This window comes from Crotalus tigris, unplaced genomic scaffold (assembly GCF_016545835.1).
Source record: "Crotalus tigris isolate CLP2741 ecotype Arizona unplaced genomic scaffold, ASM1654583v1 scf7180000024472.5447098, whole genome shotgun sequence".
Taxonomy (NCBI): domain Eukaryota; kingdom Metazoa; phylum Chordata; class Lepidosauria; order Squamata; family Viperidae; genus Crotalus; species Crotalus tigris.
The window spans coordinates 1,677,562-1,696,394 of NW_024100643.1; the positions used below are offsets into that span (position 1 = coordinate 1,677,562).

General features: G+C 40.0%; 2 protein-coding genes across 9 annotated transcripts in view; one reads left to right on the plus strand and one right to left on the minus strand.

The window, feature by feature from the left end:
* Nucleotides 1-10,124, plus strand: part of TBX21 (T-box transcription factor 21) — an 81,657-nt gene extending 71,533 nt beyond the window's left edge. For 2 of the 3 annotated variants that reach the window (XM_039333309.1, XM_039333306.1), the window contains exons 5-6: nt 4,448-4,509; nt 5,024-10,124. In XM_039333309.1, the coding sequence (XP_039189243.1) occupies nt 4,448-4,509; nt 5,024-5,693 (732 nt within the window). In that variant the 3' untranslated portion in view covers nt 5,694-10,124. The remainder of the gene's footprint in view (nt 1-4,447; nt 4,510-5,023) is intronic. The other variant, XM_039333308.1, reaches the window with a different exon arrangement.
* OSBPL7 (oxysterol binding protein like 7) overlaps nt 1-18,833 on the minus strand; it is a 113,258-nt gene that overhangs the window by 44,276 nt on the left and 50,149 nt on the right. For 3 of the 6 annotated variants that reach the window (XR_005555501.1, XM_039333302.1, XM_039333304.1), the window contains exons 21-23: nt 16,400-16,526; nt 15,993-16,115; nt 14,337-14,370 (exon numbers count right to left, since the gene is read on the minus strand). Coding sequence is in view for 5 of the 6 variants with exons in the window: in XM_039333302.1 (XP_039189236.1) it covers nt 14,337-14,370; nt 15,993-16,115; nt 16,400-16,526 (284 nt within the window). In the remaining variant the exon portion in view is untranslated. Of the gene's footprint in view, nt 1-10,324; nt 10,495-11,429; nt 11,509-11,783; nt 14,371-15,992; nt 16,116-16,399; nt 16,527-18,833 lie in introns of those variants that run through there. The other 3 variants (XM_039333301.1, XM_039333303.1, XM_039333305.1) reach the window with 3 other exon arrangements.

The window sequence follows — 18,833 nt, forward strand, 5'->3', positions numbered from 1 at the left end:
CACCCTAGACCATGGGGTTTGAGTTTCCTCCCACCTATGTATTGGGGCCTGTGGCATTTCAAGCCGAGACTGTTGGCACACTTGGCACCCGTGCACCTGGGCCTCGATGGCTTTATCGAGCCCAGGCCACCAAAGATGGCTGCGCGCAAGCGCTTTCATCCTGACTATACCAGGATTTCCCTCATGCAGAGAGATCAAGATTCTAGATCTCAATGAGGGTGGAATCACTACCCTGCTACCCCATAACAGGCAACCCTTGAAAGTGGAAAACTCATGCTTCTTGTGCCAGAAGCTTTGGAACTCAGTATCTGGTCACTTGACAGGCCATCCTGACAACACCCTGTCAGCACGCATGTAAGCGTGTGATCAGTGGCAGTTTCTGCAGCCACATCCCTAGCATTGAGAGGAGACTCAGGCAACTCCCGAATGGAAAGAATATTAATGGCTGGAGCAGGATCTGGCTCTAATTGGTTCAGGGGTAATCTGCTTAGGCCATCTGCATGACCCATTTCTTTTCCTGGTTTGTGAACTAATGTATAGTAATATGCTGACAGAAAAATGGACCATCTCACCATATGAGGAGAAATGATATGTGGGGTCTATTTGTTAGTGGTAAACAAACCCAGCAGAGGTTTATGGTCAGTATACACCGTGAAATGGCGGCCATATAAGAAATCATGAAATTTCTTAATGCCAGCCACTATGGCCAAGGCTTCTCTGTCAATTTGAGCATAATTTTGCTCTGCAAAGGACAGAGTCTTTGAATAATAGGCCACAGGGACTTGTGTCCCATCAGCCTTCAAATGGCTAAGTACAGCTCCCACCCCATAAGGAGCTGCATCGCATGTGATGCAAACAGGCAGTTGCTAATTGAAATGCGCTAAAACAGCATTAGAAGTGAGCAAGGCCTTAACCTCATTGAAACTCTTGTCGTGGACTTTAGTCCACTGCCAAGGAGCCTGCTTGTCTAAGAGCCTGTGTAATGGCTCTGCCACTGCAGCTTTATGTGGGAGAAATGCATGGTAAAAATTTAATAGCCCCAAGAAGGCTTGCAGCTCACTCTTAGACTTAGGGCTTGGGGCTTGCTGGATAGCTTGCAATTTAGTTTCAGCAGGGTGAATGCCTTGAGCATCAATCCTGAATCCTAAGAAGTCAGTAGAAGTGACTCCTATCTTACATTTATCCTTCTTTAGTTTAAGGCCTGCTTTTCGAAAATGAAGCAAGACAGCCATTAATCTTTCTGCTAAATTTTGAGATGACTCCCCAGCAATGAGGACGTCATCGAAGTAGAGACAGATACCAGGGATACCTCGAAGTATGCTCTCCATGACACTTTGGAATATGCCAGAGGCTACATTTACCCCAAATTGCAGTCTCTTGACCTTGAAGGCCCCCCTGTGAGTTACAATAGTCTGGGCCTCTGCAGCTGCCTCATCAACAGGTAGCTGTTGATAGGCCTGTGCCAGGTCAAGCTTTGCAAAAATGCGACCCCCCCTTGAGGGAGGCCAGAATGTGATTTACCACAGGCACTGGATAAGCATGCTGTTGCAGCGCCTTATTCAGTGTGTATTTATAGTCTGCACATATACCTATGTCCCCATTAGCTTTAGAGACATTACTATGAGGATTTCCCATGGACTTGAATCCACAGGCTCTAGAATGCCCTGCTGGAGTAATTTTCCAGCTCAGCATCAATCTTACCTTTGAGGGCAAAAGGTACTCTCCTAGGCTTAACCCTGGTGGGCGTGATGGTTGGGTCTAACCTTAGCGAAATGGTAGGCCCCTTGTAGGATCCTAGCTCTGAACTAAACACATCTGCAAACTCCTTGCAAACCTCTGCAAGGCCCAGCATTTGCAAGCTGTGCAGCCCAGTTACCTGGATTCCCAGAGCCTCGAACCAATCGAGTCCAATAAGACTCGTACGTTCACCCCCAACAACCACATCTAGGGAACCTTCAAAATCCTTATACTGTACCCTAAGGGTGGCCTCCCCCTTAACACACACCACAGAATTTTGAAAATCAGTGAGTATTAGATTCGATGGCCTGAGTTTAACTCGAAGGCCACTACTGCTGCAAATCCTTTTAAAGGTATTAATTGAAATAATGGAAAGAGCGGACCCAGTGTCCAACTCCATCAGTAAGGGAACCCCTTGCAGCCTTACGTTAATGGAAAGTTTCTTCTTAAGGGGCTTGTGTGTCCCTGTTCTTAGAATGCTCCTGCGCGATGTGCAGAAACCCACCCTGTTTTGGCTGGGGACCCTGGTACCTTTCTAAAGCAATTCTTCCCGAGGTTGAACTTTCTGGCGACCCAAACAGACGGATGCAATGTGACCCTGCCTGCCACACGCCCTGCAAATGGCGAAGCGAAACCTGCAGTCAGCTCGCTTGTGGCATCCTCCGCACCCGAAGCATTGAAGCGATGCTGGGGTCTTGACCGGACATCCCTTCTGCCTCCTCTCAGCTGGCTGGTGAAGTCTATCAACCTCCTCTTCAGGATCCACTTCTGATCCTTCTCAAGCATCCTCTTGATGGACAGTAGCTGTGTCTGGAAGATTCCTGGCGAGGTGTAATGCCTTCACAGCCCCGCCTGCTGCTTCCTCAGCTGCCATCTCTCACAACGCATCTTGGAAGGAGACATCTTCTTTTGCAAAAATCTTTTGTTGTAAGTCTTTGCTCCTTAAGCCACAGACAAAACAATCTTGCAACCTCTCTTCCAGATCCTTGAACTCACAAGGTCTGGCTGCTTGCCTTAAGGCCACAATAAAGTCCGCAACAGATTCACCCGGCCTCTAGTCTCTCTGCTCGAATGCGTGCCTCCAAGCAATGATGGATAACTTCAGCTGGAAATGTTCCTTCAACATTTTCTTCAAGTCAGTATATGTTACTGACTCCAGAGATGCAGGGGCCACCAGATTTTCTGCGATGTCAAAAGCTTCCTGTCCACAGGCACACAAAAGAATTGCTGCCTTCAAGGCATCTTCTCTAATCTGATTTACTCGGAAGTAATTCTCCACCCGTGCTACGTAGGAATTCCATCTCTCTGGGTGGGAGACATTGAAATCAGTCAACCAATCTTCGACATCGTAAGCTTTACGACCTTCACCACTCACTTCTTCTAAAAGCTGCTGTTGGGGAAAGGGTCCTTTAGTCGAGCTCAACCTCCAGCAACACTGTACTGGTAGGCTGGGACGCTGATTCAGACGCTGTCTTCCCCTCTTCAGGACTTCCTGGGTAAGTTCTCAAATCTTTTGTTCCAGCTTATAAAGGATCCCACCTTTGTTGCCAGTTTTGTGTACTTCATTCGCGTGCGAATGATGAAGACACATGGTGATGCTGAACAAACACTTTATTCTCCTTCTACAACAACCAAGCAAAAGCAAAAGGCACACAGGCCTTTTTATATGGCCAGAAACCCAGACAGTGTCAACCAATAAGAACAGAGCATTTTCACGCCTTGCACATGCACACAAGGCTGGCGCCGCTCTGTCTGGTCCCTGGGCAACTTTTGGAATGCCCGGGACCAATGCAACATCCCGAGCCTGCTTTTGCAGGCTCAGGACACAACACATCCCACCTAAATGGTACCTATTTATCTACTCACATTTGCATGCTAGGTTGGCAGGAGCTGGAGCAGTGACGGGAGCTCAACCCGTCACATGGCTCTCACGTCTTGAACCTGAGCTGTCAGCTTTTCAAACACAGTTCCTTAATCACTGAGCCACTGCACCACCCCACATACAATATGAAATCCAAAATAATAGTAACTGTAGTATAGTAGTACTAGTTATAGTAGTAGTAAACCCAGGATTTGATAAATGAATACAAATGCCAAATCCAGTCTAAACATGTGACGAACAACAACAATAATAACAACAACAATAATCAACAGATTATAGAAAAAATAATGAGATATTATGATCTGCAAATTGAAGTTGAGCCATTGTGGAGGAAGAAATCAATGGTTGTACCAATAGTAATAGGAGCCCTTGGAGCAATACCCAAAGGGCTGCCTAGACACATGGAAATTTTGAACTTATCTGACCTGAATATTTGACTTTGCAAAAAAACACCTTGCTCAGAACTGTCTATATACTGAGACATTACCTTAACAACTCCTAAGTCCTTGATTAGGACTTGAATTGTTAAGTTTTTACCAGCCCTATATTGTGAATCAAATTGAAGATTAACTGTATTATTGTTGTTGTTGTTGTGTTGGATGAGATGAGATAGCTAAACTCATTCCTTTTCGGTATTATGGTATAAATACTATATATGCTATAAATACTGTACTGTACTATACTATACTATACTATACTATACTATACTATACTATACTATACTATACTATACTATACTATTACTAATACTATACTACACTACACCACACTATACTATAAATAAAATTTATAGCTACTATTTTCTCAGTTTCCTTGATTTTTTTCTAGATCACTCAGCTGAAAATAGATCATAACCCTTTTGCTAAAGGCTTCCGCGATAATTTTGATACGTAAGTCTATTGCATTTTCTTCCAATTTCTTAATGTATTCATTAGCATTTCATGACCCCTTTTAATTCTATTTGAATGTAACACCCTCTGCCTCTTCTAGGTGTGTTATCAATTTAATCATTGCATAGAAATGGTTAAAGAACTATGCCAAACTGTAGTTTGATATGGTTTCTTAATTGCACAGTAATTAGTATATTACATGGGTTGCAGTGGGGAGTTAACAAGCAAAAATTGTAGTGGATAATCTGGTATTCTCCAGAGATCCAAAGATATAGCATCCATAATCCTTGTTTATTAATTATGCTATCTGGAATATATGTGAGCTGTATGTGGAGGATAGCCAACTGTCTATCCTAGAGCAGGACAATCAGGTACTATGACTTGAAATAGGCTTGAAATCCAATCTAGTGCCCAAGAATGAGCTCTTTGATTGTCTTTCCTAACTATCTGGTGCAGATTCCTTGTCTCACACCCACTTGTTGTTTTTCTCTCTCTACTCTCCACCCTTTGCCAGGATGTATACCACAACCGAGGGAGATCGCACAACCCCATCTCCACCCAGTGTGGCCAGCTGCCAACAGCTCCTGTCAGGCAGCCGGTTCCAGCCTTTCTTGCATGACCAGTTTCCACTGCCCCAGAGCCGCTTCTTCAATCGAGAATGTGTCCCACTCCCTCTGCCACCCAAGGATCCTCCCCACTGGTATTTTGCTTCACAACAGCCTCCCCCTGCTTCCCTGGAATATGGTGCCTATGAGGGAGACTTCCGAGGGAACAAATTTATGCCCTATGGGGTAAAGCCATTTGCTCTCCAGCCGGCTTCCCACTCCTCCTTGCCCTATTATCAGGACCACCCATTTGGTCCACCTCCTGCATGGAGTTCGCCACCTCAGTACCACCATCCCAAGCCCAATCCGGGGCCCCTGAGCTGGTTCCGGCCCATGCGGGATTTGCAGGCCTTGCCTGCTGGAGAGGAGAAAGGGAAGGACAATGAGGGCTGGGCTGAACCAGGCTCAGTGAAGTCTGCAGATTCGTCAGACTCTGGCTTATACGAAGCTGAGTGTAAGCGTCGCAGAGTGTCTCCATATGTCTCAAGTGCTGAAAGTTCCCCACCTCTCCGCAATGGGGAGCTCTATGACAAAGAAAGTGGTGGGGACAGTGGTTATTATGGGTTCTATGGCAACTAAGAGAAGTCAGAGAGGTGGAATAGCAAAGGATGGGGAGGGGGGTTTCTACAGAGGTAACTTTGTATCAGAGATTCCCTGTAAGATGCATCTCTTTGTGGGGAATAGTCCACTCCTCCATGGGCACTGCCAAAAGTATCGCTAAGTCATAGATTGAGGTTCTTTGTAATCACACTTCTTTATTCTACAGTTTCCAGGTGGTAGTCTTCTGATGTTAAACATGCATTCATTGCGACATTTGTGGATCTAAGTGATGCAAGCTTTCATGGTGAGCCCAGATCTTGGCTCTTGGATTCCCTTATATTCATGTATAAGAGCTTTTGCTTGTGTGTGGCAAATGACAAGGACAGACACACTCCAGTAGAAATGCATCAACGCAACACATCTGCAGTTTCTCTTCACATACTGTAGCTATTTTCAATTTTGCTTCTAAGCTCTGCCATTTCTGCATATTGTTGAGCAATGAGAAACAATTTTATCTTCTTAAATGCATTGAAATGTTTAGCAAATATTAAGATGTGAAATTTGACATGGAGAGAGCTGATAAACTCACACATGTGCACAAATACTTCTTAATTCTAAAGTGCATGCCATAGTATCAGCTTGCTGGTTTCAGTTGTTCTGATTTATTAGAGATTGGCGCAGCAAAGTAGGCCTCAATCTGTTAAGTATCACCTGCTGAATTAGAAACCATGAATACAACTCAGCTGTGCGTCTGTCTGAGGATGCAATCTCTCTGCAGCACTTTGCTTTAAAGGGGATATGCATTTTGTGCCTTTGAATGAGTACAAATGGACCTCTTCTGTCCTTGCACAGCTAGTAACATATCAATGTCTTTATTGTAACTAAATTTAGGACAATGTAATTACACTCCAGTCTCTACCTATCTATCCTTTTTAAGATCCCCACAATCCATTAACATATCATTGGGATTACTGTGGATAGTAAGACTGAAATAAAATTATGGCAAGCAATTTGGAATTTGGAAAAATGTTTTTGGTACAAAATAAAAATGTACTATTCCTACATTTTATTTCAATTCTGCATGCTTGGTTTCAAAATCAAGGTTCTGTTGGTCCAACCCACCCAGGGATTGATAACCTCAAATGTCTTTTTAACAGAGCTCAGCATATATATCTGATCACATACAGATGTGCTGTGTTCTCATTGCTTTGGGTTCACTTGGATGAATACTTGAATTAAAGAAATCAGCCACTTATGCAGTATAAGAAAAGAGGAAATGTATTCCCCCCCCCCAAAAAAAAACAAAGGATGGTATAGATACACAAACTCATATAGACATATATACATGCAAATTTGGGAACTGATACAAATAAATGCAATATATCTTAAAACAGTGGGAAAAGCTTCCACCAGTACAGCTGTTGGTCAATCTGCTATATACAAAGATTGTTGTTGTTGTTTGCCAATTTATATGCCCTTGCTATCCCTTTGATATTTTTTTTAAAAAATCTTTTAATTTGATTTTAGCTGTACCTTCTTTCAAACAGAAAAGGCTTTCAAAAAATCTGATTCCCTCTGAGAAGTCTTAAGATAAATAATTTTATCTCTAAAGTTAAGTTCAATAATGACCTAGCCAAGATAAGATTGCAGTTAGTTTACATATGCAAAAACCATAGGTTACAGTAATAATTTCATTGTTATCATAGAACACTATGTCTCTAATTATGAACTAGAAATAACAAAACTTGTTCTGTGGCAAAACAAACCAACCAATCCTAAATCAAGAGTAGCTGAACCTGAGAGATGGGTCTTTGTGCACAAGCTTATTCCACTTAGTAATCTGATTTAGTAATCCAGTGTATCGCCTCATGTAAAGAAATGTAAAGAAATCAGGAATTTAGCAGTTCTGGGGATTCATAACTCAGCTCTAGGACAAAACGTACACAGGTATGCAAATATGTATTCTCTACTATGCATACTTAGGCCATATGGACAATGCTGAAGTTCTTTGGGACTCTGGGATGGTTTAAAACTTAGTTAAACAAGAAGATTCTGTACTATGACTTCATTTTAAATTTCCTAGCACATGGGTCCCCAACGCCTGGATGGTGGCCCATTCTGAACCAGGCTGCTCAAGAGGCAGGCAAGTGTGCAGGTATGCAGCTTCACTCACACAAGCAGCAGGCTCTTGCACTCCCTCTTGAAGCTCCATTTGCGCAAGCAGTGGGTGTATGTATCTGCCACTCACACAAATGGACCTCTGCGTGCACGGGCGTCTGCCACTCACATGGAAACATCCCCTCTCCTCCCACCTGCGCCGGGCCACCAAGCCAGAAAGGTTGGGGACTGCTGTCCTAGGAAGCAAAGTATTGCTGATAAAATGTCATTCACCATGAATCCCTTTCTAATACCTGAATTCTAAAAGATTGAACAGGTTGTTTGTAGGTCTTCTACATTGCAAATGTTTGCTGCCATTTTTGCTTGCTATCTTATGTCCCAGTCCAGATTTCAACCACAGAGAACAGCAAAGACCAGATGTAATCAGCATTCAGGAATAGATTTCCCAAGGAGTCTCCCTACTCCTCTCTTCTGAAAATTGGTGGTGCAGGCAAAGGGAGAAAAAAATTACCTCTTGTTGTATGCAAAATCAGAATTACCATATCAAACTTTTTTGGTTGGATTTTGTAGTATTTGCCATAATTTTCAGGCAAATGCAACAAGCATATCCTCCAGTTTAGAGTATTTTCCAAAGCCAAAGGCAAAGAAGTTGTCAACCCTCAGGCTATTATCCTACGCATGGTATCCCCCGTCCACTGAATTCTTTTAAATACTGAAAAATGTCCCAGTGGGTTGGCCTACCTGATCATTTATAAAACCCTATCTAAATAATTAGCTTTATGGACAATGGGCAGAGGCAGAGATAGGTTGTATTTTTATATTTCAACCTGTTCCTTTAGAAAGATTTTCCCTCCCCAATAAATCTTGTTAGTAATTTATAAGCCCTGATCCTGGAAACACTTGATGGTCATTTGGTAATTATGCTAGACAATCAAAAGGGACACTCCCCTCTTAAAGTCTCTTGTTGGCCCAATAACTTCTGCTGAATCACCTTGGGATGGTGATGGTCAGATTCAGCTGTTTACACTCTTAAAGATAACAAAAAAGATGTAGATGTAAAAGAGAAAATGATCTTTGTGGTGTTTTGAAGTTCTCTTTTCTAATTTTATTTTTCAGGACAACAAAATCTTTATGGTTGCAAATATTTATTGAAAGTAGTGTACAGGCTCTGTGAGATTTGTTTTTGGGCTTAAGGATTTCTTTAAATAAATTGTCGCACATTGGAATGTGTATCATGTGAACATGTATGTTTTTCATTCCTTGGGGACACCATCATTATAGTAATTCTATACATATACAGTATTGGCCATATCCTCAGAGACAGAAGTGATCGCAGCAACCCACCTTGCAGGGAAGTGGGGATCAGCAACTGCTAATGGAATTTGAGCCACATAGCTTATGCTACCTTCCCCAATGAATATTGCTCCTCTGAGTTATCTTGGACCACTATTGGTTGGGAAGAATATTCATTGACCTACCTGATCTGCTTCTGAACATGCGTTCATGTGTCTGCAAATGCATGAACCATACTGTCCTTCAGACAGCAAAATATTTGGGAGCAGTTCTGCTTCAGGGATGGCATTTAAATTATCACATAAATGTTATTCTGCTGGGATGCTATGAGCTTTTTCCAGAGATATGATTTCAAAAATGAGCCTCTAGCTCTTTCATAAGCCATAAGGAGCTTTTAAGAGGTAACGTTTCCTTCAAGCAGATTTCAATTCTTGGTGATCTCACAGATTCAGCTAGTGTCTTCGTAATAGAACTGAAGTGTCTTCGTATGATTTCACATTTCTTCTATTTGGATCAGGAAATAATTGATGTACCATGAGGCACCACAAACTCCTTTACACTGTGCACAGCTCTCGTTCTCAGCAGTCTGAGGATGGGGGTGAGGGTAAAACTTTGGCCTGAACATGTGAGACTATAAATATGGCTTACATGACCAAGAATACCCGTCTTCCCAATTTTTATTCATACTTTACACAATATGCTTGTTTACAGTAAATGGAGATGTCATACTGCATAATGAACCCATAAACAAATCATACAGTAGACTAAAATGTGGATGCTTAGTCTGCGCTGCATATCATATAAATGGCCCTCAATAAATTTAGGCCATTGGGAGAAATCCTAGATCAGAACTCTCCCTCAATAGGCCATGATTCAAACATGGCACCCTATCACTACCCTGTGCTCTCTGTAGGCCAAAATCATAACTGATTATTAAAATAGTCCATGAAATCAACAAAGGTGCTGGTCTTCGAGTTAAAATGCTAGGATTAAATTTAATAATACTGGACAGGATGAGAGAAGAGGGCAGACTCTCCATCAAAGTATTTTTTCTTTTAGGTCCAAACATGGGTTCTGGTGTTAAATTTGGTTTTTGCAGTGGGGGTTTGCACATTACTACATTAGACTAAAATCAGTTGAGTGGCTTAATATGTTTGAAGAATCCAGTCATAGTCTTACCACATTATGTGAACTAGGACACCATATTAAGCCATACTATAGTTTGATGAGCAGAAGAAAGCACTTTCCAGCACACCCAACCATTTGATTTTTCTAATTTTGAGAAATGTTAATAGATGAAAATAGTCTCACAGCAACCAAGAGACTGGGCCACTGATAAGCAAATGCTGGGGTTCACTATAATCACATTAGGCATTCATCAATTTCCTCATGCAAACTATTTCCCCAGGCCCAGTACATTTCTTACTTCCTGCAACATGAAGATAAAAATATTAGATTATTTTCTTAGATAACAATACTGAAGCAAAATACAATTATTTCTTATTCTGTCAAAATATATCTAAAGCATACCAGGTCTAATGCTCTGTGTAGGACTATTTCAGCAAAATCTATATCAGAGGATTTGCCTCCAAAATAGGATTCATAATTAGAAAGTAGAGACTAAATAATTTCAAGAGCTTCATCAAATTCACGCCTAAATATGGCAGCTCTGAAAAAAATGAGCCTATAAGGAATACTAAAATAACATGTTAAGCACATTGATCATTTCTACTACCCTTCTAATAGTTGCTGAATTCTAACATTGTCCATCTTTTGTAATTAAGCAGAGTGATCGGAGATGAATAATGGAAATTGGAATACAACCATTTCTGGAGACAACAGTTTCACTGCCCCTATTGTTATAAATACTAGGACTGTGTAAAACATTTAAAAGAGGTAATCATGTCTTTTACAAGGCTGCCATAGCTGCAGCAGAAACTGCTTTTAACTATCTCCATATACTGTACATGTGCAGGTTCAGTCAATTCATTGATTGTCCTAGTGCAAACCCACAACACCAGGAAGTTTCAAAGCCGCCATGAAAATCTTGTAAAAATCACAGCCACTTTAACAGTCCTAAAAAAATATATTATTTTTCCAGTGTTCTGAATCACTTTCTGCCTTCAGAAATTGTGGACGCTCCATCACTGGAGATTTTTTTTAAAGAGACCTTCTTCAAATGATTTATATATAGTCATTAAGTACTCTACTTAATGACTGATTGATCACTTAATGACTGATTGATCACTTGAAATTATGATGGACCTCCTAAGACCCATTTTCTAAGTTATGATGACTGCATATAACCCACCCACCCCCCACCCCTCCACAGAAATGCAATTGCATTTTGGGCACTTGGCAACCAGCTCACCTTTATGGCTATTTGCAGGATCCCACAGTCATATGACCACGATATGCAATGTTTTTTGCCCACTTCTGTTTTCTGGCACAAAGTGCCAATGGAAAAAAATGAATTCACTTAATGACCATGGTGCTTGTTTAACAATCATTATAAAAATGGCTGTAATTTTGAATCCAGTCATGTGTTGCCTCAATTTATGACAATTTAATTCCGGGCTCAATTATGGTTTTAAGTCAAGCTCTACCTGTAAACTGAAAGATTGCTAAGCACATATTGTTTTAAATTAATATTCATGAGAGACACATATCCGAAAGACTAGAAAATAAGCATCCATTTTAAAAATGACTCCCCCACACTAGAACTTTCCAAACTCTTTTTAATTAGACATGCCATTGATTGTTCAAGCTACAGTATAAGGACATAGGCCAATTAATATAAACATAAAAGATGGAGTAGAAACTCAGGACCGGACCTGCCGGAAGAGGCAAATGAAAGCAGGTTGACCTGCACTTGGGAAAGACAAAACATTAAAGACACTCAAGCACACAGAGAGGGCCAGACTCACACAGAGGACATTTACTCGACCGTGTATGATTGAATTTTTTAAGTGCAGGTCACAGGGAAAAAAACATTCTTCCCTGCATGCAGCAGTCATCACATCATTGTATCAAATAGCAAAATAAAAGGATCCAAATTGAACCTTACAAGCTAAAAGAGCTTCTTGCCCCCCAACATAATATGGGAATCACATGGAAATAAATTCTTCCAGATCTTTTCCTACAAGCTTAGTATAAGACTCAACACAATTTTACCCAAACACACCAATCCACAATATCTCATAGCAAATTTGGAAGTCAAAGTACTTCCCAGGAATTCAGTGAGTGATGTTATGCTGGGTTAATAAACAAGCCAAGAGAGATGGTAGTGTGTCCAAAGTTGTCCCAGGAGACACTGATCAGCACAATGTTTGATATTCTACAATCCAAAGTGCTAGCAACAAAGCCTTCCTTCATAATGATCTGTGATGAAAGAGTCAGTTTAACACTGAAAAAAGCAACATAAAGCTATGTAAACTTTTGGCTGTTCTGCCCTGCCCTGCAATTTTCCACTAATGCTGTAGAGAGCAGTACAACATTGGAGGTACAATTGTTTAATGCTGAGAAAGCTCTGATAAATGTATACAAAGTGTAAGGTCACAGGAGATGGTCCGGAGACCACAACCTAGCACAGGTCAAATATATTAGCATCATATACGTGTGTGATATAATTTCCAGTCACTTCCTTTCTCCATGTATGGAGTGCTTTGGGATAGGGAATGGAGAATAAAACAAAAAATGCATAAACTAGAGAAATAGTTGTGAGAGCCTGAGTAAACTGAGTTAAATCCTAATCTCAATAGTGGCCCATCCAGTGCTCAATGAACGGTAGAACTGTCAAGTACCCAGCAGTCTCATATGTATGGCTGCTGGGCTATTACTGTATGATGACTTGAAAACTAGATGGGTGCAGGCAGAGATCTTTTTCTTCCTCCTTTGATCTGCCTATTAGAAATAAAAGTCAGGTGCCCAGAATTCACACCATCCTATACCCTTGCTATGTTTGCTTTATTTTGCTTCTCAAAAAACACAAGTTTCCTCTCTAACTACTGTCTATAGCCTATACTTGCTTTCACTTTTCATAATGCCCTATGTCTGTCATACATGGTTTTCCACCCTTTTTCACTCAGTACAATCACACCTCTAGTAGATCCTGCCCTGAGCTACAAAGAGCTATTAGAGGAATCCACACTCCTTCACTTGAGAGTATTAAAATGTCTTCTCCACAGGCCTCTATTTTAATTATTGCTTCAAACACTAAGGAAATATAGCAAAACAGAAGGGAAACATATTTGTGCAAAAGAGGAAGCAAGGAAGATAAACCACAAAAACAGTGGGATAAGGAAGGGGTTCAGGGAAAACCCAAGAGGTGCTTTCTTAAGACATTCTGCCTGAAAAGATCCTGGTTTTGCCCAAACAGATGTTACCACATAGATAGCAAAAATCTGGCATTTTATGGTTGAGGAAACATCACTCTGGCTGATGTCAAATTTCCACCAATGCTTTAAGAAGAGCTCTCTTTGGACGGTTCTTGCAAACCCAATCTGCTTCCAGAGGCAGACCTTCTAACCCAATTGGGCCATACTTCATCAAAGCTACACTGCTTGAGCAGCATCCAACTCCTTTCAAAGGAATGTGGTGTACATTTTTTTTTTAAAAAAAAAGCAGATGTGAAAACAGTAACCCCAGGAGATCACTGTTAATAGCAAGAAGACCCAAATCTTCAGGCCCCTAACTGCTTTGTGCAAACGAACAATTGCTTCTATGCCTCCTACCCCAGGCTAGTATCTTCCAGCATACATTGCTGTTGGATGTTGCTGTTACTTGAACAAAAGATAAGCTTTGAAAGCAAAACCTCTTATTTATTCATGTTTTGGGGCAAACTGGTTGACTAGTCTTATCACTTCTGCTCTGCTTATCAAGATCCAAGTGAAATTAAAGTGCTTCCTATTGCCAATTTCATTTGTGACAATGCAAGGATCAACCAATGTCTGCCTAACCAGCAGGCAGCAGTGCAAGCATGGCAGATGGACATGGATAGTCTTTCTTAAGAGTGCTGCTTTGGAAGTAAATAGCACAACACCTAAGAGACAATGTCCCCTTCCTTCATAAGCTGCTGGTATTCCAGGGTTACATGCCTTGATCACTTTGTGCTTATCCAGCAAGAGATCCTTGCTATCTACTCCCCCACTTTGGGAGATGGTAGGAAGGCACCGCTGATCTTGCAAATGCTAGCAGCTACCATAAGACTGCACTGTCCATATTGCTGAAGCCTGGCTCTGTCCTCAGCTTCCAGTAGGTATTGTTGCTTACCCAAGATTCCTTGCCATTGGCATCCACTTGCCTCCTGTCAGAAAAAAAGGAAGGAAACCCATCAGCAATTAGACTTGGCAAAAGGAGAATCTTTAAAGCAGGAATGGGAAATTTTATAACACCACATCTTTGCAGAAACATAACTTGGTCATCTCAAGCCAACAGGTCCAGAGTGAGGAATGCTGTGAATTACAAATCCAGCCACTTCTAATGGCAACATGTTTTTCATTCCTATTTTTAAACTTTTTATATACTCTCAGAATTAGAGAACTAGAATGTTAACAAACTTTAACCCACCGTATATATAACTGATGCAAAAAGAAAAAAAAATCAAAACAAGATTACAACAGGAAATTCTGCTTAACCACAACTTATGGTTTTTAAGTACTGATCATATGTTTTAAAATCAATCTTTGCAGTTTTAAGGATGGGTTTATTTGCTGCTTTTTCACAATAAAAATTACAGTTTTCCGAATACTGAACTTTCTCCAGTATTAGACTGTGCAAGTACATAGTGAGTATGCAGAAGACTTGTGGATTTCTTGGAACAGAGGTAGCTCAGGTTTGCTATACATATTTAATATTTGGATTTTTTTTGGCTTCAAATCATACCAAGGTTTGATTTCATACCAACCTTGATTTAAGGTTGTCTTTGCTTTGTTTAGGTAAGAATTTGATTCTATCTCTAATGCAAACGGTTGTGTTTGTTGCCTTTATTTCTAGACAATAATTCCAGCCACACTTCTCTCCCCTACAAATATAATACTGTTTTTTGCATGCATCTGATGAAGTGATCTACATGTCCATGTTTTCATGCAATTGTAAATGTATTAGTTTTTTAGGTATCACATACTCCTTATGTTTGCAGAGGAAGTTTGCAGACATAACTTTTTAAAGCATTATGTCAGAAAAACCCTTTCAGGGAGCGGGGAGGAGTTTAGGTGGTTAAAACATATGTCTTAAAACATACCCATCTAGATAGACAGTCTATCTCACCGTTCACCCCATTTCAAATTTCAGAAAATCAGTCTGGCCAAACTCTCTTTGGAGTGCAACTTTTGATGTGAATATATAAAGTGGCTCTTGAGCTGATGGAATAAGGAACTGAACTTATTCCAGCACTAAAACTACTACATGTAGTCCTCAACTTACAACTGGACAGTTAATGGCCATTTGAAGTTCTGATGGATCTACCTGTGGGTTACTTATGATCCAGATTCAAATTTCCAACAGTTGCCCCCATCCCCCCCCACTCTCACATAACTGCACTTTGGGCACTTGGCAACTGGGCTGCGTTTATGGCCATTTGCAACATCCCATTATCATATGACTGCATTTTCTGAGTTTTGCCAAAAGAACGACATTTACTTTCAGCAAAGTTGAGCTCATAGCAAACCACTAGTTTGCTTAATGGCAGTGTATTTGCTTAATGACCATGATTCGCTTAACAACCACTGCAATAAAAGTGGTTGCCTAGCCCACTTTATAACCATCACTAGTTAGACAGGCTTTATTATGGCTTGATAGACATGAATGTCTATGGTTGAACTTTAAGACTGGTTCTCTTCATCTTTGGTTCTTGGAAGAAGAATAACACAAAGTAGGTGCTACACTTGTGGCCAAGAAACCCAAAATAAAGCAAAGAAGGAAAAGCACCTGAAAAAGCGTGCTTGGTGGAAAATGTTGTTATCCTCCATCACACGACGCCGATCTCTCTGCAATTGTTCAATCCGTCGTTTTTGAGACTCTGCAGCCTGCACATTTCCCTCTTCCAGATACCTGGAGGAAGCCACCAAATTCAGAGACATTGCTTTTAATTCACACAATATGCAGGAGGTCGGGCTTATAACATACATTTACAGCCATTCAAGTGCAGTTTTAATGCTCATTCTTACTTTGTTGCTGTATCCATTTTATAACTGATACTGGCAATTCTGTAACTGCCAGAAAGTAAATTATCTTGAATACCTTATTAGTGGAAAGGTAGGATAATATTAATGCATCTTTTGCAAAAGAATTGAAAAATAAAGGAAAATTTGCATCAATCTCTTCCTGGCCCTTACCGTTGGTCAGGCCTCAATCTTGTGTCCGTAGATGGAAGCAGGCGCTTCAGCTCTGGAGTAAGTTCATTCAACTCCAGTGCAAACTGAGTGAAACCATAGTTCTTCTCTTGGTCTCGAGGCATGAGATCTAGACAGAAGGGAGGGAGAGGGAGGGAGGGAGGGAGGGAGGGAGGGAGAGAGAGAGAGAGAGATTTCTAAAGTCTATATAGTCCATTATCACACTTATATATTTATTTCAATATTTTATTTACATTTCACGTTGCTAAACTTTCCATCTCCCTCAAAGAGGAATAAATATTTGAACAGCTATTGATTATATAATACAATTGATAAATTAAAATATTCATTTCAGGCTTTTCTCCAAAATTAGGGTAAGGGCTTCCTGAAATTATAAGAAAAGGAGAATGATATACAATATCCACAAAAGGTGGAGAAGAAAAAATGGAAATTATTGGAAAGCCAAATAATACAACCAGGCACAAACAGTGTAGAAGATCAGTAAGATATAACTTCCGGATTTAAAAGAATAACAAAAATTGTATCTCATAAAGCTGAACATCCAATAAATCTGAATGAGATATTTCATACTCGCACATGAGATTACTGTATAAAATAATATTTTCTTGACTTAGCAATGTAGCACCTAATCCTATATAGGTAATAATGGGGAAATCAGAAGAATCTGTAAATGGCCATAATTGATAGTGATGACCTCATTGTATTATTCAACATTCTAAGCTGGAGGTAAAAAACTGTTTTTAAACCTCTGCACTCATAATTAAAAGGGTGCTGGGTTACATACTTAAAAGTATGTGTGGGAGTGGTAAGGCTGGACTTCAGGATGAGATGATGAGTCAATAAAAGTTGTCTTATAATCAAGACATGATCTGAATACCAAAACTTAATTTGGCTGTTCCTTCTCTTACTAATTTCACTGTCTTGCTTCTTGCCAACCCTAGGATGTTCAAAATCTCATGCTTTGTCATTATTTGGTTTGTAGGATCTCTTTCATCTTCCTCTAAACTCAAGATACAGTTATGCTTCATTTTCACCAGCTTTCTTCAATGCTGGCCACTGACTTCAAATTATAACTCTGCATCCATGTTGTAAAGCAATTTCTTCCAGCCATTTGCCAATGCTTGATTTTTCACTGATTTCCAAGCTGTAGCAAAGTGTTTCATTAGAAGTATAAACCCTTTGCATCTACTTCTTTATCAAATTTCTCCTCCCATACAAAAATCACTTTATCCCCAAAAATTTCCTATGAAGTCTTATTTGCAAGAATGATCCCATGTCTCTGAATTGGATGTCAAGTTGTTTCCAATATTTTGTGCATAAATCTTCTAAGGATGGATGAGTGGGAAACTGGTCTAGAATAAGGAGAACCTATTAATGGTTGCCCTACCAAGGCCCACCAATAATCCTTTCTGAAGGATTACACCATTTTTATAGGAAACCAGGAACTTGATCTGAAGAAATAAGATATTCTACTGCTATAAGCAACTTTAATTACAATAAAAATTTCTACAAAGGCTAAAAATCTAATCCTCTCCATAGATATGCTCCAAAGTTTAAAATCCTGGAGCTTTTTCTCCCATACTTTGGTTGCTTATATTGTAGGCCATTTTTATGTTGGCTTGATAATTGCACTGGGTTTGTTATTTACAAATCAGTCTTATCTCATTCCAGGCACTTTCTTCCTCTTTTTGCTACTTCTAGCCCTCATACTGCTATTTTGTTTTCAGGTAATATTTCTACTCCTTGAATTGGAAATCATCTGGTACAAAGTGATTGAAGTACCAGTCATAAAAAAGTGCTGATGTAACATTGGACAACTTTTTTTTCCCAAGTGTTTGCTTCCTGAAAAATGTTTGATGGCTATGCCTGACCCCTTCAAACTGAACATACTCATTTCAGAATGATTATATCACCTAGGAAGCTTGAGAAATATGAAATTATTTTTAATGACCATAATGTATTTATTTGGATAATGTTTTTGATACCCTGTGAATTTAACAGGGATAAAAAGGATTTGCTGCTTATTTTTTAATAAATATTTAGTAGTTCAAATACCATCAATTATGAAAAGGGCTAAGATACCCACTTAAATTTGCTTTATTTCATTTCTTAATTAATGTATATATTTCTCCTTTCTTGAAGCAACTAGAGACCAGTTAACTAGAGAGTGGAAAATTCCCATGTATTCTGCAATAGATTTAGAGTGCCAGGCTCTTTGCTCCCGTCTGTTTATGGGAGATTTCAATGCAGGAGTTGGTTCTCACAACAGTGTCTCTTTTTTCTCCCCAGTTATGGAATTTAAAGAAACCAAAGGTTTACTTTCTCCAATATCCTAGAAACTCAGAAGATCCTAAACTAAATGTTGTTTTATTTATACCATCTAGTGCGTCATTTTATCTCAATCATGGCTAACTGG